Source organism: Abramis brama (assembly GCF_963993115.1).
Source record: "Abramis brama genome assembly, chromosome: 17".
NCBI classification, from domain to species: domain Eukaryota; kingdom Metazoa; phylum Chordata; class Actinopteri; order Cypriniformes; family Leuciscidae; genus Abramis; species Abramis brama.
In genome coordinates, this window is record NC_139979.1 from 13,411,590 (window position 1) to 13,439,419 (window position 27,830).

General features: G+C 37.6%; 1 protein-coding gene across 3 annotated transcripts; it reads left to right on the forward strand.

The window, feature by feature from the left end:
- The first annotated feature begins 51 nt into the window (after positions 1-51).
- On the forward strand, positions 52-27,587 carry ptp4a3b (protein tyrosine phosphatase 4A3b). Of its 3 annotated transcripts, none has more exons than XM_084088280.1 (6): positions 52-166; positions 17,108-17,725; positions 17,920-18,012; positions 22,224-22,354; positions 24,434-24,508; positions 25,222-27,587. In XM_084088280.1, exons 2-6 carry the CDS (start codon positions 17,621-17,623, stop codon positions 25,337-25,339), a joined length of 522 nt encoding a protein of 173 aa, XP_083944406.1. In that variant the 5' UTR covers positions 52-166; positions 17,108-17,620; the 3' UTR covers positions 25,340-27,587. The 3 variants fall into 3 exon arrangements, with proteins under 3 accessions (XP_083944406.1, XP_083944405.1, XP_083944407.1); XM_084088279.1 differs by lacking the exon at positions 52-166 and adding an exon at positions 15,158-15,352; XM_084088281.1 differs by lacking the exon at positions 52-166 and adding an exon at positions 15,329-15,453.
- The last annotated feature ends 243 nt before the right edge of the window (positions 27,588-27,830 follow it).

The window sequence follows — 27,830 nt, forward strand, 5'->3', positions numbered from 1 at the left end:
GAAATTATTCTAATGTCATTTTTACACATTTTCTTCCCTCTCGGTTGCTCTGGGTGACGCTGCGTCTCCATGGTTGCAGCAGGGGAATCTCCGCGCTTGCGTGCGCTCACGCACCCATGCACACACGGATACACACTGAATCACATGGAGCGAGACTGACAAATCTGTGAGTATGAAAAAGCTGTATGAAAATGACCAGAAAGTCGTCTACTAAGACAAAACTATGTGTTTAACAGCTTTGTGAAATCTGGTATGCTCTTGTAATCCGCGCTACTCGTATTTTTGACGGTGGAGAGCGCGCGCTGAGCGAATATTCTTATAGTTTTGGGGCTGTTATAGTCAATAACTTCTCATATATTCCATACATCGCACATATTTGTCAATACCCGACATATTATGCTGTGTATGTTGTTTCTACGCAATGTGGAAAGTTCGTTTGTCAAGATAAGTGGTCGTCTGTTACCGGCGTTTTCAGAACAAAAGCGTTGAGGGGCTGTGTTAGCGTTAGCGCGCTGCTAACGGACTGGAGGCATTTCTTTCACACAGCACCCGTTATATTAAGCTTGTGTGTTCATATTAACATTAATAATTAAGGAGCTCTCAGGTAATACACGTGTCTTTATTCGGTGTTAGAAAGTCAACGCTTGTATGGAATGAGACACAGCTGGACGCCTACCTATCTATCAGCATCCATCCATCGCATAACGATGGATAAGTAAAAGAAAACCTTTAACTTTGGACGTACATGAATATTATTTTGCTAAAGTGGAATGTTGATTAACTCAGTAGCACAATAAAAGCAACAAGTTGTGATCAAGCGCGAGTTGTGCATGTGTGTGGTCTCTTTGTCTGGAATGGTATCTGTCCCTGGGCGCTGAAGTCTGTAAACCTTCACTAATGATCATGCACGTATTATTTGCATATAAGCTGTTATGTTCATTTCACTTGAACTGCCTGATGGTTCAGTTCTGGATAGTTGCGATTTGTGTTCTCAGGAAGAGATGTTCCTAGATTAAAGAGCTCTCTTGTTCCAGGTTATCTCAAGTTCATGTTTCAGTATTTCTTCACAGTTGTAGCTGACTGTTTCTGTTAAACGCTGCTAGAAGAAGTGGATATAAAGATGTCGTTGCCGAGATGTGAGCTGTGTGAACCATTAGCTCAAGTATTAAAGATTTCTATTATTTTTTTCTTGGCTTTGGCACAGAAGGAGCATTTCGGGTACTTTTGCGTTTTGGTTTATCTATAACTTAAGTTGCTGTAAAACCGTATACAAGCGGTTATCAAATGTATTCAAGACATTTGAGTGCATCAGTTGGCATGCTTTCAGTGTGGAAAAGTTTTAAAATCTGTTTACATGTAGCTGGGTAGTGAAACTGGTGTGACATCCCAAACTCCATCTAAAACTTATTTTAAATAACATTTATTTTCTTACAGCTTTTAAACATGCAGTATTTAGGATTTCTCTCCCCTATGTAGTTCCTTTTGCAGAACACAAAAGGAGATATTATGAAGAACAGTTTTGGAGACCGCTGACTTCCATTGCATGGATAAAAACATGGAGATGTTTTTCAAGATATCTTTAATGTTCCACAGTAGAAAGAACGTCATACAGATTTGGAGCGGCCTGAGGTTAAGTCAATGATGACAATGTCATTTTTGGGTAAACTATCTCTTTAAAATGAGAGTGAAGATGAAAGATGATTAAAAATGGTGATAAACTGTAGTTCCCAATTAGGGGATAAGATATGTTTTCCCCTTGTACTATGTTAACCTGAAATCTTTATGTTAAACGAATTATGCATTAGCTATTCATTTAATAGTCTTTTAAGCAACTTACAAATGTGGAAAAATAATACAAACACAGGCAAAATGCTTTAAACATTAAAACTGGCTTGCGAACACAATCTCTGTACTTGTGTGTGAAGGAGATAGTCATGAAAGATGTTCCTGCCACTTCTAGTGAAGTGAGAAATTTGCAGAAAAGGTCAACTCGTGGGTTTGGTATTTAGCTGCAGGTGATATAGAAATGCTGTCTGTGAGTTCTCCTTTGAGTCTAGATTTAGTTTTAAATAACTTATGGTATGATCCTTTGAACTTTCAAGTGAGCTTGCTATTCCTACGGTGTTCATTTGATTTGCTACCATTATCTCTACCTGTTCATCTAAGCAAGCAATCATTGTTCCCCAACACAACCTCTGCTGCAGTTGGAAAAGCCCTATAGGTGCAAGCAAGAAGGGTAAGCCCACCTCTAATCAGTCAGGCAGGAAGAGTTTAGCCTGGGATGGGTTTCCTCCTACCTGCCGTGCACTCCAAGCAGCAGGTCACCAAACCGCCCTGTTATAATGGAATGTTGGAAGAGTTTTTACTTGGCTCTGTACACTGAAGTTTAACCGCTGACGTAAGCTGCCACCATGGGGCAAGGGGTGGCTTCCTCCACGGCAAGTGAGTTACTCCCCTTTTATTAGGAAAAAGTGAGCGAAGTTGGAAGCTTTGTAAGAAATGTAGAGATTATAAAGGGGTGGGGGTGTTAATGTTTTCTTTGATTTCACTTTTTTTCTCTATTTATGTTTCCCATTATTTTAGCACCACTTCTGCCTCCCTGTCTGTTTTCCATTTCAACACAGATGCTATAGGCTAGTTTGTGTTTTTTTTTTATTAGAGGGTTACTTCTGTTATTCAACCCGAAACGCAGTGGGTCTAATCAAAGCAAGTTCCTTCATTCGAGGAAAGTCGGCCCCCAAGGGTATGTGACATTTACCCAGCATGCATTTACTGAAGCCTGCTGCTGGGAATTCCTCCCTGAGAACAAAGTCGCGCGGGACCGGAGTCTTAGAAACCTGTTACTCACTGCTGCATAATTCTAGTAGTTTCATAGAAGAAATAAGCCGCAGGACTCCACCACTGCAATTCTGCCTGTCAATCAGAGTGGCTTCATCTGACTTTACCGGAGCCTGATAGTTTCTGGCTGTCTGACAACCACATAAAGAGGCGAAAAAGGGGAGAAAGTAGTGGAGGTTTCATAAGTGCACTGTTGCCAAATAAAGGGTTATGCTGCGATTCCCAAAGGAACAGTTGTCCCCGTTCTCTTAAACTGGCATTTAAGGTCACTCTTTGGGTTCAGAAAGCACAATACAGTCATGGCTAGTGGTGTATACACACACACACACACACACACACACATTGAGCACATTATTGTAATAGGAACCTTTTTACTGTATTGTGAATAAGGTGTTTTCAGTGATCGGATAACAATCGGATTGGACTTGACTTCCTTAAATGCTGGTGTAAGAGCATCCATTGCGATCAGAGTGTGTTCAAATCACTGAAACCACATTCAGAGGGGGTCCAGGATGCATTCTGACTACATTGAAATCATTATCCATCAGTAATTTCGATTAATTCATTATAAAATGTGTAAGTGGCCATTTTTTTGCAAGTAGTTTTTCAGATTCTGTGTGAAGTGCAAATGCCATCCAGCTAAAGAATATCCTTATGCAAATGCTTTAACCTCTGGTGTAAAGGACCCTTAGATGCAGGTCCATTTGATCCCCTCATTTCTGACATGAAAATTTGATGTAAAAAAAAAAAAAAGATCTCAGAAAGATGTTAAAAACGATATTTGAGAAGTAGGTCACACTGGCAGCATCATGGGAAACGCGTTTATCTACTGTATATGTTATATTTGTTGCTACAAAGGTGGAGAGAACAGATGCCACCTTTGGGCATTTGGTTTTTACCTCATTGGCTTCAGAGTATCTTTTATGTACACTAACATTCAAACGTTTAGTGTCAGTGAGATTTTATAGTATATATATATATTTTTTACTTTTTTTATATTTTTTATTTTTATATAATTTATACTTTTATAAAGCAAGGGTGCTTTAAATTGATTAAAAGTGACAACAATTTTTATTTCAAATGAATGCTGTTCTTTTAAACTTTCTATTCATCAAATAATCTAGAAAAAATTTATTCCCACAGTTCAACACATTTCAGTTCCCACAAAAATATTAAGTGGCACAACTGTTTTAAACATTGACAATAATAAGACATTTTTCTTAAGCAAGATAAGGATTTCTGAAGGACCACGTGACACTGAAGACTGGAGTAATGATGCTGAAAATTCTGGATTTAAAATATTTAAATTAGGGAAGTTATTTTAAAGAATTCTTACAAAATATTACAAATCTTACCTATCTACCCCGAATTTTTTTGTGTATTTATATTTATGAAAGACGTCATATATTTGCTGCCTGTGTGTATTTATGCCATGCTCAAGATGTCTTGAGACATTACATTTATAGATATTAATTAGTTAGGCCTATATCCTGTTGCTTTCTTAATGAGATCTCTCCATAATTATCCCGCTGCTCCTCAGGTGATGTGCTGGAGATCTGGAGACTGTGTGTGGCTGCATGTGTTTGGGGTAGTTGAGGGGAAAAGGGCGGTGAGTGCCTCACAGGGAGATAGAGACATGGTGGTCAAAAAGAGAGAGTAGAACAAACTTGATAGAGAGAGAGAGAGAGATGGAGCACAAGCTGGTGTCTGAGCAGTCCCGGGGGATTCCTGGTGGCCAGTGCAGAGACACAATGAAGGGAAATGCTTCCTGTGGGGATCCCATAGAGTTCTGCTACAACCGTATCTTTCTTATGTGGGAATAAAAAAACAAACAGTGGCCCACAGGGCAGTAGGGAAGCCCCTGAGCTCCAATATATAAACTATAGTTATCATGTGTTGGGGGATTTTGAGGTGATGCAATATCATGAGAGATATCCCAGGGTACTGAGAATCCTCTCCACAGTTTTACTTCTCATGCAGTTTTCACAGGAACATGCATGTCATGCATGTTGGACAGTTGATTGTAGTAAACACAAAGTACTTTAACGTCATCCTGTGCTCATATTCAAATTGTTTAGATATGAATCAATCTGAAATCTAAACAAGTATCTGATTATGCACCAGCAGCTGTGGCCAAAAGACTGTCCTGGAACCATGGTGACCCCTGAGAGAGCCAGTGTTTATATTGCTCCATCCAGAGTGTATGGATGCACGTAGACCTGTCATGTGAATTAGTGTGTGAGTCTTTAGAGTGTGAGGACGTGTGATTGATTTATTGTTTTTTTTTTTTCATGAACAGGTAAACACATTTTTTGAGTCATTTGAAACCATTATTTTTAGTGAATCAAAAACAAACATCGTGACCAGTGTAGTCTGAGCCCTAAACGTGTAACACTTATGAACCAGTTATTTTTATATCATATATCTAAACATATCATTATCTTTATAAACACAAATCTGAATCCTGGTGTTTAAATGCAGCTAGTCCTGATAGCAGGTCCTGACCTTTTGGTGTGCGATCTTGATCTTTCTCCATTGGCCGCAGATGTGAGACTATCTCGGGTGGGTCTGGTGTCTTTCACGCAGGTCTGGAGTAAGAGTGATGGTGTGAAATGTTTCAGTACTGGCTGAGTGGCAGTAGACAGATGAGGCTGTCATTGGACTCTTGCTCTCAGAAGGAGATGGGCCCGGAGAAGTAGGACGTTTTCTTAAAGGCATACCCAAAGGGGCTCGTTAAGACCCATCTGGAAGATTAAAGTTATTTCTATTATCCTTGGGAGAGTCCATGAGAACATCCAGTGATTTCCCAGAGACATGCAGTGATTGACAGGTGTGCCAAATGGGTTTGAGTGTTGTTTGATAGGATGTTTGACTTGGGTATTGCTTTTAATGTAGGTAGATGTGGCATCAATAATAAAGATGCCATCCTGATCTAGGCCCAGGGCCAATCGATGTGAAGCTAGTAGACAGAACAGTCACTTTCTTAGTCAAGCCAGTGCTGTGTTAACTGAATCTTCCCATCATTAATCTTGTCTTGTACAAGTGTTTGTCTTGTAAACTGAAACGCTTTTTTTTTTTATAAATGCTACAAATTTAGTATTGTTGCAAATTGTTCTGATAGGTAACATTATCTAGCTGCTAATCTTGCAGATTATTATATTAAAATCTATGGTTTTAGATTTTGTTATATATGCCAGAATAATAAATATTCATTCTGGCATATATATCATTTTTATGTTTATAACATTTTCTAACAGTGTTACAGAGCCCCTACATAAAATGGTAGAGGAAAAATGATAATAAATGCAAATATTTTACATTACACCATGAATCTTTACATTCCTTTCAGAGAAGTTTATCTGGATCACAAAACATTGAAATTGTTATTTTATTCTTCCCATCTCAAAAATAACCCTTATTGCAAACACTAATCTCCCTTGACTAACTGGGTGAGCTACAGTTTACATAGAAAGTGGACAAAGAAATTCCCAGGCATAATGCCATTGATGAAGCTTCTATTCCAAGTGTTTACATGCTTTGAACTCCACTAATTGTATGGCACACTGATGCTGAGGGTTTTGAATGAGGCCTGGTCATTTGTATACCAAAAGCACCTGTCCCTAGGGTTGGGCGGTATTACGCTAATATTGTATACCGCGGGGTCTTAAAATAGCAACGGTATCAGTTTCAATACCGTCATTACCGGCACTTATATATAATATATAAATATAATTTATTTAATGCTTATGTGTTGTTGTCATCAAGTGACAGTGTGGAGAAAGAGAGAGAGAGAGAAGGGAGAGGCGGTAAATACTGATGAGGCAATTTGTAAATTGTGCAATAGAAAGGTGACCGCGAGAGATGGAAACACCTCTAACCTAATGTCGCATCTCTGAAACAACCAGCCACTCACTGCTGCGAGGATGCATTTTGCCCCGAGTTCATTAAATAAGCGCATTAGTTCATATTTGTTAAAATATTATATAATGTTATTTTTTCATCTATGTTGATAATGAAAAGTGAACAGCACGAGTAGGGATGCATCGGGAGTCATTTTGACCACTTAATTAAGTTTCGTTTTGTAAAAGGCCTTTCTTTAAAGGGAATTTCGTTTTGTATAAATTGTATCTTAATTTTAATAAATTTGTCATCAACCAATTGCCTGGATTTAATAAATAAGAATATAGCAGACAATATAATCATGACATGTCATATGCCGTGGTCACTTGCATTGAAATCTCATCATAAATTAACCGAAGCTCAGTGTATGCCTCACAGACATGACAGGTTCTGTAGGCCTGTAGATATAGGCCTATATCTAAATAAAGCTACATTAAACGAAACAATTCAGAACGAAAAGAAATAGGCCACTCGCTGATTATTTAATCCATGATGTGCATTTTTCTCTATCGTTCACTATGGAGATGGCGATCGTCAATTTCTTTAAACGAAACAATTCAAAACGAAAATAAATATAGTAGGCAGCATCTCTGATTAATCCATGATGTGCATTTCTCTCTATAGGCGCGTTCACTACGGAGATGCCGATCATCAATTTCTTTAAACGAAACAATTCAAAACGAAAAGAAAAGGGCTAGCCTATACCTTCTGATTATGTAATCCATGATTTGCATTTCTCTCTATATATGCGCGTTCACTAGGAGATGGCGATCGTCAACTTAGCAGACGTCGACAGAAAAGTTGTAATAAAAAAAAAAAGTATTAATAAAAAAAAATGGACGCATGTCACCGGATTTACAAATGCACTTCTCGCTGATGATTTATATCTAGCACCCCCTCAGCACCTGCGTTAAAAAATTATTTGGCGCCGCCATATTATAACGGCCCACATATTAAAAATAGCCAAGTCTAAATCGGGCTTGGGCTCATAATTACATTTAATGCCCTCAGCCGGGCTCGGACACAACGTGCACAGGTTGGGCTTGATTTTTTTATTTTTATTTATTTTTTGCCCGATCTGGTATTCAGTTTCTGAATGGTGTAGGCACAAGCCAAAAGTTTGGTAACGCTGTCTGAGCCTTATGTCATAATTTTTAATTAGTCACGGTAATACCGTATACCCCGGTAAAATAGGAAGGAGGTTTGATGATATCAAAATTTGGATACCGCCCAAGCCTACCTGTCCCATCGCAGACTAGACAAATATCTCATTAAGTGTTAATTTCAAAGGTTCTTTATTTTGTTTTGTTTCATGGCATGTTGTTCTCTGAAAGTAATAATATGTGTATGACCATTTGCAATCAGATGAGTTTGCTGAAGTGTATACAGCGAAGGGGTGTGAATCGTCACTGGTCTCACGATTCAATTCGATAACGATTATGTCAACGATTCGATTCGATATCACAATGTGTTGCATCCTCACTTTTCTATATTACTGCACATGCCTACATTTTCGTCAATGAATACAAGCAGTCAGATATATGAACTCCCTTTTTATTTGATCTGCTCCAAGAAAGTACACTTCCTGAATTTAGCAAACGTCAAACACAACTTAAGTCTGAACACAGCAGACGACAGGACCATTTAGAACAAACACTAGTAAATACTAAAAGCGCATGAAACTGTCAAGTGTACTTAAGCTGCAATAACGCTCGCACTCGACTCACGCGCACACACTCACAGCCTCGCACTCACACGCACACTCAAGCTCATATGCTGTAAATTTTAAAATAGTGGGTGCATTTTTTTTTATTGCTCACTTTTGTGTTTCGCCTCCCTCCGCCTTTTTACTCTAGCGTGAGAATCCTGTATGTGACGAATGACGTCAGAGACGTCAGTAGGCTACAATCGATTATGTTCTAGTACTGCACCGATGCAGAATCGTACGCATTGAGACGCAACGATTAACTTCAACACCCCTAATACAGCGTTTGTTCTCCTATATATACATTTTAAAATCTCAGTTGCAGGGTTGAACACCAGGCGTGGAGGAATCTTCATGGAGACTTTGCTTAAATGTGGTCTGCCAGCTGGAAAAGAGTCGTGTTTCGATAGGTGGTGACCAGGGAGCCTCCTAAGCATGCACGTACGTGCTGTATCTGTCTCTGTTTTTCCTCCCCCCATCCCATGAACCCACACGCACAAGAAATGAAAGGAAAGCTTAAGGGAAGGTGAGATGCATTGCAACACTGTGTGGCCCAAGTTTGAAGAATCTATTTTTTGCCTGACCCTTATAAAGCTTTGTAAAAGTGATGTATTTGCTACATTCTTGAGAACTTATCTAGCCTTTTCTTTCTGGAGAAATTACCTGTTCTAGAACTTGCTTGGCATGATCTGATTTGTGTTTGAATGGGTCATGTGACTGGAAAGGAGATGATGATCTCAGTGTTCTTATAGGGATTATGGCACTGCTCATAACTCTCTTCTGTTATGAGGGACACTGGGTCCTCCAGGTCAGAACGGATAAGGATAAAACCCCAGATCTCTTGTGACATCACAGATACGTTGCTATAGAGAACAAACACCAATACATAGGCACAAATCGTTTGTAGTCTACAAAGCATTTTAATGAAGTTAACGGAAATTGTCCTCTGAAATCCAGAAACCCTCCAGTACAACTGGAGGGTTTTTGGCCAAAATTAGAGATTTGTAAAACTTCTCAAGGCAATGTCCAGAGAAGTTTTGCAAATCTCTAATTTTGGCCAAAAACCCTCCAGTTGTAGTTACAAACCATCACATCTTGGAAACACCCCTCCACAGATATTTTCGTATTTGAATGAGAATAACCTTTTTTTTTTTTATCTTAGTTTTTATTTAACCTTTATTTACCCAGGTAAGCACATTGAGAACACTTTCTCATTTACAATGGCGACCTGGCAGTCCTTAGTCAGAATATAAGTTGGTATTCTCTGGTTTAGAATGGCACCCATTGAATATCTTAGAATGCGATTTCTAATTTTGTGCCGATTTTGTCAGTATATGTTTGCCTTTGTCTTAAATGCTGTAATTGAGTTTTACATCCAGCTCTCCATGTTGTTTCGTTAATACCATATACTTGCATTATGTCTGCTGGAAATCAAAGCATTGAGCCCTATTCATGTGGTATAGTTTCGCCCCTTAAGCGTTTCCTAATGTGTATCTTATGCCTGATAACAAATTGCACACCACACTAACATGCAGAGCAACGTGTGCATATGTGCACGTTTAAGAAAAAAAAAAATTTAGACACATCATATGTTCAAGTTCAACTCTGAACCGCAGATTTGGATGGCAAAAAAACATTTCAACCAAAAGAGAATATAACATCACAGATTGTCCTCTTTGCTTAAAACAAATGCAAACTTTGAATATGCATGTTTTGGACTGTTGCGGGAAGGTGGAGTTACTTCTTAAGATTCTGAAGTAATTTTGCATGCTCAAAGCCTATTACGAATGCACTTTATTATAGGAAAATGAACCAGCCCATGTCCTTCCAGTTTTGTTTCTTGCTCTAACCAGCATGTTTGTTTTGGTCATGGTGACCTTATCCCAGTGCACCGTGATCTTCGCGTGCTGTTAAAGGTAATAGATGTCACTCATCTTTACAGCCTGCAGCTTTTAAAATAAGTACACTAAGGTTCTCACTAGGTGTTCATGTATCTCATTTGGCAGAGCGTGATGGTTGCCACGGTCATGAATTAGAGGGAACACTTTGAATGTGTATCTTAATGCACTGCTTTGAATAAAAGTGTCTGCAAATAAATCATGCAAATGTCGCCTAAATGTTCTGTATAAGCTAACTTCCTTGTATATTGAGGGAAAAAAGTGTCGATAATAAAATTATATTAGCAAATTCTGTTTTGGCTGCGCTATTTGGGGTTGAGTCACTATGTTGGAGGCACATTTTAGCTTTGATTGCTCATCTTATTTTATACAAATCACCTCTGCCCTAGGACATCTTTGAAGGAATGTGACACTGGTTGTCAGTTTGCCAAACACAAGAGAAAAAGTTTGATATTGCATTGCAAAGGTCAGATTTTGTCGTTTGCCGTTTGTTTTTGAATGTCATAGACTTACACCAGATGTTTAGTGTTATGAAAAACCATCAGTACGTGGCTGAAAAGTAAATAAAAATGTTGCATCATGAGGTGATCCTCTTCAAAATGTTGTTTTAAGTAGTTGAGTAAATTCTTGGTATGGCACCTGGTATCTGAGCTCTTAGGAATCTGTGCTCAGATGTCCAACCTTATAAAGTTACAACATGGCACTGAAATGTGTGTAAGATGAATTCTTTTCTCACAGCTAATTATTTAATCCAGTTGTAAAATGCGAGACCTTTCCCTTTCTGGGTAGCTGTTTCCGGGTAGCATATGCTCATGTTTCAAAACAAGTTCCCAGTTATCTTTAACTCCTGAGCCTCTTCATTTCGGATCGGACTAAATTTAATAGGTGACAGCTGGCGGAGGTATATTTAGAACACAGGTGGCCATGAGAGCCTTAGTGCCCTGCAGTTCCTCTCCAGTCAAGTGCAGAACCGAGGCAGAACAAAGCCAGCCCAGTCCTCAACTCACATTCTCCCGTCAAATACAGGTTCAGTCGCGCCAACAGGAAGACACCTGCAGACCTGTTCATTGAACTAACACCTCCTGTACTCTTCAAGTAGTTGCCCTGTCATTTAAATCATTTTTCAAATGTTTATAACCCCGTCTCTGTCCTAAAGGAATCCTAAAATATATTGAGTGTGGGAGTGTTAATGTCTCTGGTATAATTATGCAATCTTAAACAGCTTTAAAAAATCCTATTGAAATTTTCACAAGGCAAGACTAATGATGAACCTCCGCAGTCGAGAAAGTGTGTTGATGCTGCCAGTGTGGCATTTGCTGGCCATTGGCATTAGCGGAGCGTGCCAGGGGAGCCCTTGCACAGGGGTTACTTGAGCACAGCTGAGTGGGGAAGAGGGGAAGTTTTCCATATCACATCTTACCTTCAATAAATGTTGACCTCATTTAGCAGCTAAAGTTCCAGAAGTTTCCTGAAAACTCAAGTTAATTAGAACCCTGATATTTCTAGTAAATCTGAGACTGAGACTCTTTTAATTAGTGTAGTTTGTATAAAATAATTGGCTCAGAGTGCTGGAACACTTAGTATTTGATAAATATCGGTTTAGTTTAGTTCAGGTTAAGAACAGCCTGCTGGGTAAACAATCGGTGGAGGATTCTTGAGCGCTATATTTTCCAGATCGTTCACTGCTGTGATTTGAGCTTATCTACATGAATAATACCCTATAGGCCCAGGCCATAGCCTCTGGAAATGGCACCCATTCATTAAAAAAAGAAAGGTTCCAGGCTGTGAATTTCAAGTTTAATTTATAATATTATCATATTTGTATAATTTTAGGTGTGTAGACATTTAGTACTTTTTTTTAAATAATTTTTTATTTTGTTATTATTTTTATTTTGTTATTTATGTTTAGTGTCAGAAAACTTATTTTAAATAATTGCGGAATGTTTAATTCCAACATAATGTTTTTTAATCATAACAGAATTCATTTGTTTTTAATCATTCTAATATTAATATATATTCTAATATTTAATTCAAGAATTAATCTTTCTTTTTAATTATTAAAAATTGCTTAATTCCAGAATGAATTTTTTTTTTTTTTTTTTTATCATTCCAAAATGTTAAACTCCCAAATGAATTATTTTTTAAATTGTTCTAGAATGTTAAATGTGCGGCCTTAGCTTTGACAGTATTCATTACAGCATATTCATAGTGCCTTATTATTGCTTAAATAGATTTCTATATGATTTTTTTTTCACTCTGATTCTAGTCTGCACTTTCTGACATGACGAGAGTTCTGGCCCAGATGAGTCATGCATTGTGTTTGTTGTTTGATTACTTGGAACACTTGCCCTTGATGAGGTCATTTGTATTTAATCCTTCAATTAATTGGGCTTTTTGAAGTCAAGCCAGGACTTCTGGGAAAGAAGACTTTGCTGGGTGCCTATTGTGTAAACCTGTTTACAAACAAGCCTTGTTGATCACGAAGTCTGGTTAATTCAGAAGCTATAAGGTTCAGTCTGTATTTCTTAATTAGTAGGGGTGGGAAGCTTTTGGTACCTCATGATTCGATTCAAATCTATTCTTGGGGTCAAGATTCGATTAAAAATCGATTCTCGATTTTGAATAAAATTTGGATTCGATATATGCATAGATTTGATTGTAGTGTACTGTTTTGTGTTTTCTTATTTGACTGCGGTAGACAAATCAATAGGTCTAGAAGAAAAAAATATTTTTTGAATTAATTTTAAACCGTTTTTCTTCCCATTTTTGTCAACCCAATATTATAAAACAAATGCCATTTAAGCTGACTGCAGTCATTACACACATAACTGGCATTTTTTTGTAATAAAGCGAAGCAGACCTGAGACAAATAGGTTAGAAAAACTAAATAGGACATAAATAAAATTCCTTGATACAAAAATAAAAAAAACGTTTGCTAATATAAAACTAGTAAATACAATTAAAATAAATAAACAATAGGACCAATACAGTAGAAAAAAATATACAAATTTATTAAATAAACTAAGTTTTTCAGGTATAGCCTAGTTTTATTTAACATGTCTTAAGAAATACTACAGAAATTGAATAATTAAATGTAAAAATAAAATACTGTCTTCACTGTATGAATTAAATATAAATTGATTCATAATTAAGATACAAAAGTGATTCAGTCAAAAGTCTAAGTGATTTTCAGTTTTTTTAAGGATTAACAATGAAATGGATAGCAACAGTTTATTATGCTGCTGTCCCTTTAAGAACACATGCACGGATCTAATATAATATTACACATCTGATTTGCTCCCAACTGTTTACGTTCACATAGGACATAACAGACTGTGTTTGTGTGAATACTCCACACGATGTGGCATTTTGACATAACTCTGTATATTTGACCATTCAAGACAAGAGCAATAAGCTGTAAAAGGGAACAGAATCGATCCCCCCCCCCCCCAAACACATGATGTGGGGACCCTATTGGACCCCATTTATTTAGTTTGTTTCCCTTTTTCTCTGCCCATGTTTTGTCTTCTAAATTTCTCTTTACCTAGACACATTCAACTAAAAAGGAACAAAAATTACCTAGCAAAATAAAGCGTGCTACTGTCAACAGTAAAGATTAGTGAACATACATAGGTTGGAGTGACTATATTTACCTCAGAGCCAACAGATCACCTGAAAACATACTGCACTACTGGGCAGAGAGACCTATCCAACCTTACAGCTTTACGTAAAAGGATTTGGCTCAAGATGTGCTAAGCCCTCAACAAGAGTAGCAGGGTAACTATAGTGCTGGCAGTCTGTCTGTTTTCTTATCTGTTAAGTCCTACATGATGTGATTTACGTGGTTTAGGCATCAAAATGATAATAATTTAATTCGTTACATTTATATAGTGCTTTTCTGGGTACTCAAATCGCTTTACGCGGAAGGGGGAATCTCCTCAACCACCAATGTGCAGCATCCACCTGGATGATGCGACGGCAGCCATATTGCGCAAAACGCCCACCACACACCAGCTTACTGGTGGAGAGGAGACAGTGATGAAGCCAATCAGTATATGGGGATGATTAGGAGGCCATGATGGACAGAGGCCAAGGGGCAAATTTGGGATTTGTAATGACCACAGAGAGTCAGGACCTCGGTTTAACATCTCATCCGAAGAATGGGATTTCAATGATAACCTCATGAAGAAATAAGTGGCTGTCTAATTTTGTGGTTTCCTCTCCACTCTTAATATGCAAATATGTTGCTGATCTGTGTAGGACCTGTCTCTGTAGAACCCGTTTCTTTCAACTGTATGAATGCCACCATTTTTTCCCCTATCAAAATATAGCCTAACCTATATAGAGACCTTATATTTAAAGGGACAGTTCACCTAAAAATGATTTTGAAGAATGTTCAGCATTGGACCCCATGGACTTTTTTTGTATTTATTTTTTTTATCATCTTTTGTGTTCCACAAAATAAAGTCAGTCATATGGTTTTGGAATTACATGAGGGTGAGTAGATTATGACATTTGGATTTTTGGGTGAATTATTCCTTGAAGGCTGCCATTTATATATTCATTCCTCAGTCATGTTGTGAAAACTTACAGTCACTGTTACTGTAAGTTAACTTACAACTTACAGTCAAGTTAACTCAGGAGTAGTTTCCTTACACTCTTGTTGCAGCAGGGATTGAAGTGTGTATAATACCTCAAAGCCTATGGCAAAACATAAACAAGACGTGTGTACGGGGTTATACCTATTAGGTTCATTGGCCGTGCTATTTTTAATATTGTGATGGAAAGAAAAAGGTGGGGGGTGGACCTGTTCACTGCTCCTCCTAAGAGCATTACGAGTGCGTTTGTTTGTGACATTAGCAGAGTGTGCTGTCACTGTCATATGGCAAGCCAAGGCAGCCTCGACTGGTTTAGAACAGAGACGGTTATTACGGATTGCAACTGTTCACTCTCCGCTGTTCCCACCAGAGCCCTGGTCTTAATCCTGAGCAGAACGCTGCCTGTCACAGAGGTAAGGGGGAAACAACTCTCACGAGTCACGGGGGAGATCAGACAGAACCGTTCCGCATAATTTTCTCACGCGTGTTATTGGGGAAAAGACGTGTTACTGAGGTTTCTTGCTGTTTTACTTCTTTCTCTTTTGAACTGGGTTGTGATTCTTTTTTCATGTGTATATGAATTTTAGATGGTTGTTCTGTCTTTAAAATGTTCTGTCATTGTTGGAGAAGTTGGCATAGGTGAGCGCTGTATGCCGCTGTCAAACCCTCTGCTGTTTATTGTGTGTAATTCTGAGTTAGTGTTCTGTCACTCTGTTTAATTTTTAATGAGATCTTTCACCCAAAATTGTCATCATATACTCACCCTCAAGCAGTTCCAAACATGTTTGATTTTATTTCTTCTGTTAAACACAAAATATTATGTTAAAAGACTTCAGATATTTATTGCATTTTTTAAACATTTAAATAAAAAGTGAATAGTGCCGAGACATTTTGAATAAATGATGATTCAAATTAAATATATACATAATCATTATTTGTGATTTACAAATATACATTTATTTTAGTTAACTATTTGTCCATTTAAATCCTAAATCCTTTACTTTAAATGTATTTCTTTTTTTGCTTTATTCGCCTTTGTCTAAAGACTCGTTGCTACATTTTCTTTGAAACCTTTCTTCAAATGTGCCAGATTCTGGAAATTCTATGGCTTTGTCTGATGTATTAAATATCATCATAATTTGATTTAGGAACATATTTGTGTTATTTTATTTGTCCATTTAAATATCCTGGACCGTTGCTTTATTTAACTTCTATATTTACATAATTTACATTTTTTATTTTTACATTTATCATTTATTCTTTGAAACTTGTTTTTAAGTTACCAAAGAACTTTAAGAGAGTATTATATTATATTATATTATATTATATTATATTATATTATATTATATTATATTCACAACAGTTCTTTAACCCTAATTGATGGAGTGTGTAGATTTCCATTTCTTAAACAACCATTGTAGGGAAGACAGGTCATGGCCATATTCCAGTATGACACTGTCAAGATTCATCAGGCTCAAATTGTGAAACAATGGTTGGGAGGGAGCATGAAAAATCATTTTCACACATGAATTGGCACCTCTGTGTCCAGACCTTAAATTCAATGAAAGTCCTTGGGATGTGCTGGAGTAGACTTTACAGAGTGCTTGACTCTTGCATTGTCAATACAAAATCTTGACCAAAAATTGTTGCACCTCTTGATGAAAATCACCATCAAGAGGTGCATCAACTATTTGGTCAAGATTTTGTATTGACAATGCAAGAGTACAGTGTATTATATTATATTATATTGGCGTGCTTTTTAGTTTTATTGTAAATACACATACAGATAAGTGGAGTAGCCAAGGCGAGGTGAGTGATGTTATCAAGAACACCGCTGTACCATTTGCAGAATCACCGAACTTGGATCCTCCTGTCCTCTGGAGTTTGTACTCCTGAGTCGAACTTGGCAAGTCTGAACTACCAAGGACACAAAACCGAACTTTGCGTTCTTTGTATTGAGAAACGCCCTTGTTTTGGGTTGGTGCGTGGTTCGTCTCTTTGGATTGGAGTGTGGATCGCCTTTGACTGTATTCGTTGTCCGACTGTATGCGTGATGGTTTGGGACGAATACATGTACCATGACACCCCTATTAAATTATACGTATGGACTGGTATGTAATTGACTCTAAAATGTGTTAATTTTTCTTTCTGTCTTGTTCTCTTAACAGCTTTCTTCACCAGCTTCTTGTTTGTTAATGGAGTTCCGGCAGGGCAGCGGTGATTACTGCCACGCCCAACATCGCAACGCATGATCACGGGTGGATACGCCCGGAATCTGTCCCTGAATGTCCAGAGAAACGCCTTCTCTGCTCTTCTCTTGCTGGTCTTTCTGACTGACCACTTTGTTGTGCGCCAAATGGGTTAACTGGCATCGCGGCACCTGGCATTTAGCTACCGGACACTTTTCCACCTGTCTAGTTGCCAGAGTATCAAGAGGAAGAAGCCAATTTGTTTGAAGAGGAAGACTCTTGTGGCCTCTAACTTCCCAGAAAGGCAGCTTTACATTTTATATACTGATTAGTATTGTTTTATCACGGAGGATTCTACAATTCCCGGACACCTTCACTGTGATCTGCTGTAGCACTGCTCTAGGTCAGAGTAGTGCCGTACTGTGAGTGGAGCTCTGTGGATTCTGGCCCGGACTGGGTGCTGTGTTTACTGTAGAGTGGAGGGACACCAGCATGACCAAGATGAACCGTCCGGCTCCTGTCGAGGTCTGCTACAAAAACATGCGCTTCCTTATCACGCACAACCCAACCAATGCAACGTTAAGCAGCTTCATTGAGGTGAGAGACCATTCAAACATATGCAACAGATCATTTTAAGATATGAAAGATCATAAACATTCTTCTCTGAAAGAGTCACTAATTACTGTGATGTGACATTCATTGCTGCAGATAAATGGAAATGAAAAACATTTGTTCAAAATCCTAAATGTACTCTGTTGAGTCCCTCAAAACTCAAACGCTTGTTTTCTCAGGATCTGAAGAAGTATGGGGCAACAACAGTAGTGCGTGTGTGTGAAATCACCTATGATAAGACACCGCTGGAAAAGGATGGAATTACTGTCATGGTGAGATATATTTCTTTGTCATACTACTAATAGATTCTTCTAGCTTCTTCTTCTTCTTATTTGTTAGAATGATAATTTTGTCAGAGCAGAAATAAAACCAGTTATCGGATACTTACATTAAAATAATAAATATCTGAATGTATCATAAAAATCTATCAGTCAAACTCTAGTTAAAATGATTGTATTGTGTCTATAGAAACTATAGATTGACTATGTAATTGACTCTCTCAGTGTAATACTAGCACTGATCATTCTCTTAGCTTTTCTGCCTTTTGTTTTTAGATGCATTTTCATCTTGCACCTTCTGTACTAGAACATGAGTGTGTGAATGTGTCTGATGCACACACACTCACTGTCACCTGAATGTAATAATCCTGGACAGTTTCCTGATCATGAGTGTGTCACTCCATGCCGTCCGTACTTTAATTAACACTTCTGCTTTACTGCAGTGATGCTTCTGTAATTAGTGGTACTCTAATGAAGGTTATTGGCTTCCTCTGACATCAAGACTGTCTGAATTCATATGTAGAATGAGGTTTGTTCTGATCAGCAGAAACCACGTCTAACACAGCCCTGAAGTGCTTCTATATTTCTGGAATACACATGCTGTACGAATTGGCTGCCCAGTCATGTGATATGATGTCAAGTGGAGTGAGATGAGGTTGCTTTTTTGTCTGGTGCTCCAAAGGGAGCTCTGCATTTGAGGATACAATCCTATAACGTTCTGCCAAACATCATATCTTTCTCTGCCTTCGCCTTTTTTTTCTTTTAAACTACTTGAATCCAACATCCACATGTGTTTTCAGTTTGGCTTGTCAACATTTCCCCGTTACCATGGCAGCCGGAGGGGAGCTTGATCTATCTCCATCTGAGCTTTTTATTAAGACTCATACACCCTTGTGCCCTTTTACTCTGTTGAACTTCTCATTAAATGATAAGACGTATACATGATGCTACATATTTAACTTTGGCTTCTAGAAGAATTTTAGAAATGTAGCTGTCTCAGCCTCCTAGATTGACCTGAGGTCATAGTGAATTTATCCAGCATTCTGGTGCATCGCAGGCTTTACTTTTAGAAACTGTAACGTGCATGAGAAGCATAGCAGAAGCACAGTTATGTAAATCAACTTCCTCCATGGTGCCATCAAGAGAAAAGTCAGTTTCCGCAAGAGAGAAACACTCTTAAACGCAGAGCCTGTTTGAAACATTGCTGCTGTGTGTTTATGCTAAGCTAGACAAGATGTAAAGCTTCAGTCCATGGCTCTTCTTCAAAAGAACATGGAGCTTGTTAAAAACATGAATGTATTTATCAGGATTTAGTGCTTTTGTTTAGTTATTTTAGCTGGTCCTCAACGAGATTTTAGAGGATCAACTTGAATAGTGTACTTGGTTACTTAAAGCTGAAATGTGTACTTTCAGTCTCACTAGTGTCACAAAACGGAATATTAAAAATAATGACTATTTTCAAATGGGTTTTGCAGAATACTCCCCTGCCTGCTATTGGTTGGAACAAAACTGATAGACCTGCCCCAAACTAATGCCATTGGTTGAGCCAGTGTTGCTGTTGTCATGCTGGTCAGGATACTTAAACAAACAGAGCAATGTTTTGATTGTACCCTAGAGCCACAGTGTTTATACTTTTCTAGGAAATAAACTTACACATGGCTTACTTATGCTGTCATATGAAGACAAATTTTTTAATTATTATTATTTTTTTATTTTTTTACAAAATCAATTCTTTTAGACTTATATAGTTTGGATTAAATTAATACTTTTATCCAGGAAGGATGCATTCATTTTTTTTTATCAAAAGTGCAATAGATATTTATAATGTTACAAAAGATTTCCAAATAAATGCTGTGCTTTAAACTTTTAAAAGTGATCACAGTTTCCACAAAAACTTAATCAACACAGTTAATAAGAAGAAATTTTCTTCACCAGCACCAAATCAAAAGAATGATTTCTGATATGAAGGATCATGTGACAGACTGGATTAATCGCTGCTTAAAATTCAGCTTTTCTATCACAGGAATACATTTTTATTTTACAGTATATTAAAATAGAAAACAGTTTTAAATTTCAATAATATTTCACAATATTAGACCTGATTTTTGATCAAATAAATGCAGCTTTGGTGAGCACAAGAGACTTCTTTCAAAGACATTAATAAATCCCCCAAAAATTAGCAACTCCAAACTTTTCAACTTTAATTTGTCTTTAAAGGTTGTATAGTTGTCATTGCATTTTTCAGCTGGTATAGAAGAAAGGTGTTTAATTTAGAGAAAAAAATTACTTTACTTTTAAAGGTGAAATGTGTAATTGCTGCACCATTAGCAATGGTGCAAAATTGAAAAGTGTCTTCCATTGTTCAGACAAACGTCCTGCTCAAACTCTCACTATTGATTTAGAATTTCATGTCACAGTATTCAAACGATATTTTGAATTGCATAGTATTTGCACTTCTCAACCCGAGAATGTCTTTGGTGCTTAACTTGACTTTCCTTTGCTCTTTGTTCTCTCTTTTTTGTTAGTGGACTGTGTGGGTTTCCCCCCCCCCTCACTTCTGCTCTTCATAAGTGGTGATGATGCAATGGCTTTGCAGGGGGTCAAAACATGGAATGGGATTTCCTCTCCATTTCAATCAACTCCAGATGTATTTAAACAGTCATCTTCCACATTTTTACACCGTTGGGTCAGAAAAGCTCTGTGAACTTGATGATAGGTTGTGTGGTGTCATTTCAGTGTAGATTGTGCGTTTCAGATCCTATTTGTCTCACAGAAGTATAAAATGGTAAAAAGTCTAGGTGCACTATAAATCATAAAAAAGCATAAATCATACTGAAACAACCATCTAAACTTTTCAATAAATCATGACTTTTTTTTTTAATGAGAAAACGGATGTTTTGACATTTGTGTGCATTATGTCAGTATCTGATTCTCCAAAGTTTAAGTTTTAAAATCAAGACCCCCTTTAAAGGAAGTAATGAAACTGAAGTGTTGGTTGACAGCAAACAGGTGCTTCAAACCTCTCCTGCTCTCTTGTAAGCAGAGGCTCGAGTTGCTGGAGGAATAGCAGGTATCCGATTCAAGGAAAATGGCAGGGCATTTTCCACAATTAGGCCCCACACTGCTGGTTCTGGAGTCGGTGTGCCCTGGCAAGAGTACAGAGCACTTCCATCTTGGAATGGACTCCTGGAATTAATAGCCTACTGTTGACATACCAGACAAGGAGGGGCCTATTAACCTCTTAGTGGATTAAAATGTTATTTTTAAACCAGGAGATTCTCATAGACGGTCCTCGTAGAAAATAGTCTCATCAACTCGCTCCCTATAAATGTCCCCTTTTCCGAGAAAGCAGCGATTCAGAACACCATGCTCTGTTTTTCAGTGTATTTTGACCCAGCACATTTGTGTTTTTCATTCAGGTTCAGTCTTCCATGAAGAAAAAAAAAAAAAAAAAAAGTCTTTAATATCTGCATGTGAGTCAGATTGTGCCTAGACTGAATGTGTTTGTTCTGATCTGTTGACGCAATTATCAAAACTCAGAATGTTTCTCTGAAGCATAGAGAGCACGTGACTATCAAACCACAGGTCAAATCATAAAATTGTAAAGAACATGAGAAATGTACAAATTTAAAGTGTTACTTCACCTATCATTGTCTCACCCTCAAGTCATTTCAAACCTGTTTGACTTTTATTTCTCTGCTGAGCATAAATGAGATATTCTGAATATTGTATTTTTTGCAACACTTTTGTGTGAACCATCCCTTTAAATATGTAAAGACTTTGATAAAACGGCTTATTGAATGCAATGTCTTGGTGATAATTCCCTGTTTCTCTCTTACATAATATTTCTGACGATTCAGCTCTTGCACATGGTGTTAAATAGCTGTTAGTGACAGATCTGATTGAAGTGCTGTAGTTGACAGGACGAGTGAACGTGCCATGTTTGCCATTGCAGAACTTGTAAAAATCACACAGGAATCATCAAAGGGATTCGCAAGCTGCTGTGAATCTGAGATGATGCACTCTGAAGCATTATAGAGCACCACCTGCTGGTGGTGACCCGAATCATTTATTTCGTTCTTATCTGCTATTTTGTCTCTCTATGCGAGTCTTTTCCTTTCAAGGGGAAACTTGGTAACATACAGACGTATAGTTATCCATAGTTATAATAGATATGAACTCATCCTTCTGTTTCTCTCCCTCAGGATTGGCCATTCGATGACGGTGCACCTCCTCCTACTAAGATCGTGGATGACTGGCTTAGTCTGTTGAAGAATAAGTTCTGTGAGGATCCAGGCTGCTGTGTGGCTGTGCACTGTGTGGCCGGACTGGGCCGGTGAGTGAAGGAGAACAGCATCACATCACTTCATCCTGTTATCTCAGACGTGCTGCTAAGTCCAAGGCTATTGCCACCTATGTGGTATGTTAAAATGGAACAAATTGAACTTAAATCAAACCAGTGCTGTGCACACACTGAATCAGTGTGCTTTTTTTCCAAAATTTTTGCCCTAATATTTCAGTGAGGAATTATGTGGCAACTCAAAACAACTCACTCCTGCCTAGCGGCTAAATATTGGCCAATTGTATCTGTTACAATCACCTAGGTAAATGATTATTCTGATTGGAAATTGGCTGAAAATTGGTCTAGTAAGACACCTGGTTTGTTAAACCTTTCAAAATGCTATTATAACAACAACAACAACAACAAAAAAGAATTTTGTGAACAATTTTGGAATTTAGGCTGTTCAAATCAATGTTGTTACTATTAACTAAAATGAAAACATAATTTTTGTTAAATAAATAAAAAAATTGAAATGAATAAAAATGATGCTAAATAGAAATAATAAAACTAATAAAGTGACAAGCACAAAATTGCTAAAACTGAAAACATAAAAGCTAATTGAAAATAATATTAAATACTATAATAGTATATAAATAATAGTAAAATAACATTGGTTCAAATGGAAATCTGCTGAGCTTTCTACGGTGTTCTGCAGGCGCAGATTCCATATAGTCCTAGTAATTTCCCAGCCTGCAGTTGTGGCTGTTCAGAACTTGTAGACGTGCGAATGCTCATCTGAATTTGATGGGTCAGGCTTTATGTGGCTCGTTTCTCTCTCTTACAAAAATTCTCAAACATATCAACAGCCTTTCCCAGGATCTGTTGCTCTTTTTCCCTCAGAATGCAATCATGGATTGTGTGTACTGTGTAATATCTCTGGCAGAGCTTTAAGCTGGCTTGTGTTAGTGTTGTGTTTGAGTTCTACTGTTTACATTTGGTTTCTCATAATGTTTTTTTTTTTTTTTTTTTGCTTTACCCCAAATACCCCTCAGCGACAGGCCTCTCATTCTTGGCCCGCGTCCTCTCCAGGTCAAACCCATTCTCTCTGCCTGACCGCTGTGTGCCAAAACCAACCGTCCACACGGACACACAATATTAATCCATGTTTATTATTCGAGGCACAAAGGTTGACGTCCGAAGACGAAACGGGAAGCTGATGATAAGCAGCTCTTTTAATTGCTCCTCCGTATCTCTTTTCAGTATAGAATCCTGGTGTAGTGTCGGTGTTGCCCTCTTATCTTGTCAGCTGTCAAAACACACAGACTTTAATTAAGTTGCGGCGCTCAAAATGTCGAGCTAGACGGTCAAATGCGGCGGTTCTGCAGGAGTGGTAGGCTAACGACAGTCCGGTTTACCCTGCCTGCCCTCCTCCCACTTTGACCCCTGACCGCTTCTGCCGACAAGTTAAGCACCAGCCTCTCTGACGTAGGTTGCGGCTCCTATGGGAGCCCTCAGCAGTTTTTGACAGGGAGCCAGTGTTTGCTTTAGTGGGCTGAGTTTGTGCTGTTACGCATTGGAAAGGGGCACACTCAGTGGATACTTGAAAGCTGTCAGGACCCTGAATGCAAAAGGTAAAAATAGACAAAGTCTCTGACAGGGACAGAACACTCTTCAAATAAAAATGTATTGTGTTTTAGTAAATCTGGGATTTGCACGTAATGACTTTCAGGGTTTTTCTCTCAAAGAAAAGAAAAAAAAGGCATTTAAGACTTAACTGCTCTGTAAATGATTAGAAGGCTGATTGAAATTCATAAACATCCAAATAAATGTCATTAAAGTGAACTGAAAATTCTGTTTCATACTCACCCTAGTGTTGTTCCAAACCTGGAAAAAAGTTGAAGAATGTATTGGTTCCCACAGCCCAAATACCCATTCATTTTCATTTAGTCTAAAAGAGCGGTCAAGCTCCATAATGATGAAAAAAAAAAAACAGCACTCTTCCTTGCTGAGAAGGGTTAAATGTTCGCTTTTCCTGGAAGCCTATTGTTTCTGGGGGGCACGTGCACACACAAGCTGTTTGAGGTGATGGTGTTTCCTGGTATTAAACACTATTTGTGTGTGTATATGTTGCAGGGCTCCGGTGCTGGTGGCTCTGGCACTTATAGAGAGCGGGATGAAATATGAGGATGCCATTCAGTTCATCAGACAGTGAGTATACATTACAGCTAACAAAACATCACCAACACCTTGTAGCAAAATTAAACAATACCCAATCAATACAGTGAGCGATACAGTACAATCACATCACAGTAAATGATGCAGCACTGATATTGTGCAGCATTAATGCATTACAGCTAATTATACAGTACAAACAAATTATAGCACATTATGCAGTCCAGAAATTATGCATACAATGTGCACTGACGTACAGCCATGTTATTTATGTATGTGTGTGTGTGTGTGTGTATGTGTCTTTATATATATATATAATATATATATATATTATAATTATATATTTTATATTGCTGGTATATATAATTTTATACAGCTCCTAGCTTAATTTAACATCTGTATATAAATTAAATAATGTGTGTGTGTTTAACATTAAGAAAACATTTTAAATAAAAATATCATTTATTATGTCATATATTACATATATATAGCTTTTAATGACTTAGAATGGTGACAATGATAATGGGTTGCCATTGACCCGCTATGAACTGTACTCACAGTTCAACACCTGTTTAACATGAATATCTTAGTGAATGTACATATAGTAGTAGTAATAATAATTGTATGCATGATTAAATGTATGCATGATTTTTAATAATAATAATAATTATTATTATTATTATTATTATTAAAAGTCATTGATCACACATTAATATAACTGATGGGTATTTGTTGTTTTTTTCACATAGAAAGCGCCGAGGCGCCATCAACAGCAAGCAGCTGACGTACTTGGAGAAGTACCGTCCCAAACAAAGACTGCGTTTCAAAGACCCACACAACCACAAAAGCAAGTGCTGCATAATGTGATCTGGTCTCACTAGCCTGCATCTGAAGGAGCAAGTCACACATGGACTAAACCGGACTTAAATTACCAACCTAGTGCATTTGAACTCTTGCTACTTTTCAGGAGGGGTATTCAACCCCCTTTTGGTGTTTATGTCAGACCCCTACACACAGGGTCTTTACCAGCTCAGGGCTGTGAAAGGCGAGCCTCTTGAATTTTGTCTTTACACACAAAACCCCTATCCTCTGCGTGTTCACAAATGAATTGTGAACACAAACACACGCCAATGCATATTCGCACACACTCAGCGCTACCAGCCATCACACTGTACCAGCAGCACACAATCCAAAGATGATCATGGCCCCCCTGCTTCATCAAAATCACGGTTGTTATACTCGCGCTTTCGTATGAAACTGCTTGACTACCCCTTTTGTCATTTTGAAGTTTCAGAATGCATGTTGCTCTACATTTCTGGGGATTCGAGTGAGTGATTTAACCTTGTTTTTTTTTCTACCTTGTATCATGAATCTACTCTGGATTCGAGTTTTACACCACTGGCTCTTTATTAATAGAACTGTGGGCATCTAGATGAATAACATAGCACACTTTGACATGACTTCCAGGTTTGTGGATGTTTTAGCTGCTTTCAAAACACAGAAAACTAAATCCATCTTATCTGACACCCGGTTGTGTCGCAGAATTGCACCAACGAACTGAGAGAAATCCATGAGTGAGCGCACGTGTAGATCTGTCTTAATTTATCAGCAACCACAAGAGGGAGTCCTCACACTACATGCTTAAAATGATAGATCTTTAGAAACATTTACATACAGCATTTTTGAATTTCACTAGTTTTATTTATTTTTTTGTTGTTTGCGCTCAGTGCTCACACGTGGCTGTTTCTCAGAGACATAGTTGTACTGTGGACACTTTAGAATTACAGAATGAACTTTTCAGAGTGAGGCTAAAACTACTTTGTGTTGGTCATTTAATGGGAAATGAAATGGAAACAGGATCTCTGCCTAACTAGTGGTCATATAGACACCAACGAAGGAAAACATTTAATGAATCTGTGTTGGTACTGAAATGATCTCACATGCGTAATTAATCTGCTTCCCTTTTGGATATGAAATGCATAAGACTTTGGATCTGGGACTATGTCACATTTCTCTACCTTTGAAAGCAAAAGCTAGTGAAGCAAATGTTAAAGAAATATCTAATAAAGAGCATCTTTGCATAATTGCATCTTAATGACTATGAGAAGGATAAGCAAATAGCACATTTTATGGATTAAATTATTTTCCAATTATATTCACTTAATCTCTCATGTTTATCTACAGAAATGACAGCAGGAGAATAGACATGTTTTAAAGGAACATGCCAAGCTCACTTCAATGTAGAGCTGAACTTTAATACAGGACATCAGTTGTTAATCAAGTTTGCTTTTCTGGTTATGACACTCGATAATTCTTTCCACAGTGGATTTATTAAAAGGTGTGAATAAATCAGATCAATGTTGCTGTTGCTCACATATATAAGGGCTTCTCTTTCATACAGCCTCTTTAGTCACTTTTGTTATCTGGAATGTTTTGTAGAGTTGTTGGCCAAATAATTCTCAGAATGTCTCTGAAAACTGATATGATCTGCACACTAATATTCAAAGGAAACATTTCTTTTTTTGTGATAAAGGATCAGGCAGGTGAGTGAGGCTCAAACTACACGCCACGTCTCAGGTTTATCTTAAACCTCATTCATTCATAGTCCTTAAGATGACAACATCATCCATGGGAATGTCCACTTTTTTCATGTTTCCTTTATCCATATCTTTTAGAAAATGTGTTCACCCTTTTTTCTTCTTTTCTTTTGAATAAAACAGCAGAGCTGAAGTCATTACCCTTGACATTGGATGATGTAGTCATGATGTCAGTGTTTAAAAATCACGTGCGATCAATTTATGATCTGATCTGTATGAAGACATTACACTCTTACACCACAGTAATGTTCATTGAACCATTTGTTTTCTGATCATCTCTACAGTGGCCTATTTGACATTGATGTATTAGTGATAATTATGAAACATTGATCCATAATTAATGATCTATTGTTCCCTGTTCATATCTACAATGGTTGAAATTATTGTATTATTGATAAGTTTTAATACCAAAACAGAAAAGTTAAGAATTGATGTAAATATTGCTCTTTTTTTTATGAAATTGGAACATATGTGAAATCTGGATTAATTAAAAATAAATAAAAACAGATTGCTCAATACCACAGTACTTTAATGTTATCTCTTTGGATGTCATTCTGGTGTTTCTCACAATCATGTCACAATTTATGTTGTACATTATAATTTATAAAACACTGTCTCTGTGATATAATCACAAGATCTATCAGAGAAGGGAAATAACGGGGGTATATTTAATGGGTGTATAATCCTAACAGCTGTTCATGGATTTGAATTATATCTGAGGGAAATTCTACACTGATTCTCCTTGAGAACTTGCCTTTTCT

Excerpts from the sequence above, each read along its gene's own strand:
- ptp4a3b (XM_084088280.1), top strand. The coding sequence starts at position 17,621 with ATGACCAAGATGAACCGTCCGGCTCCTGTCGAGGTCTGCTACAAAAAC. Across the intron at positions 17,726-17,919 it reads CGTTAAGCAGCTTCATTGAG|GATCTGAAGAAGTATGGGGC; the intron begins GTGAGAGACCAT and ends TTGTTTTCTCAG. Across the intron at positions 24,509-25,221 it reads GCCATTCAGTTCATCAGACA|AAAGCGCCGAGGCGCCATCA; the intron begins GTGAGTATACAT and ends TTTTTCACATAG.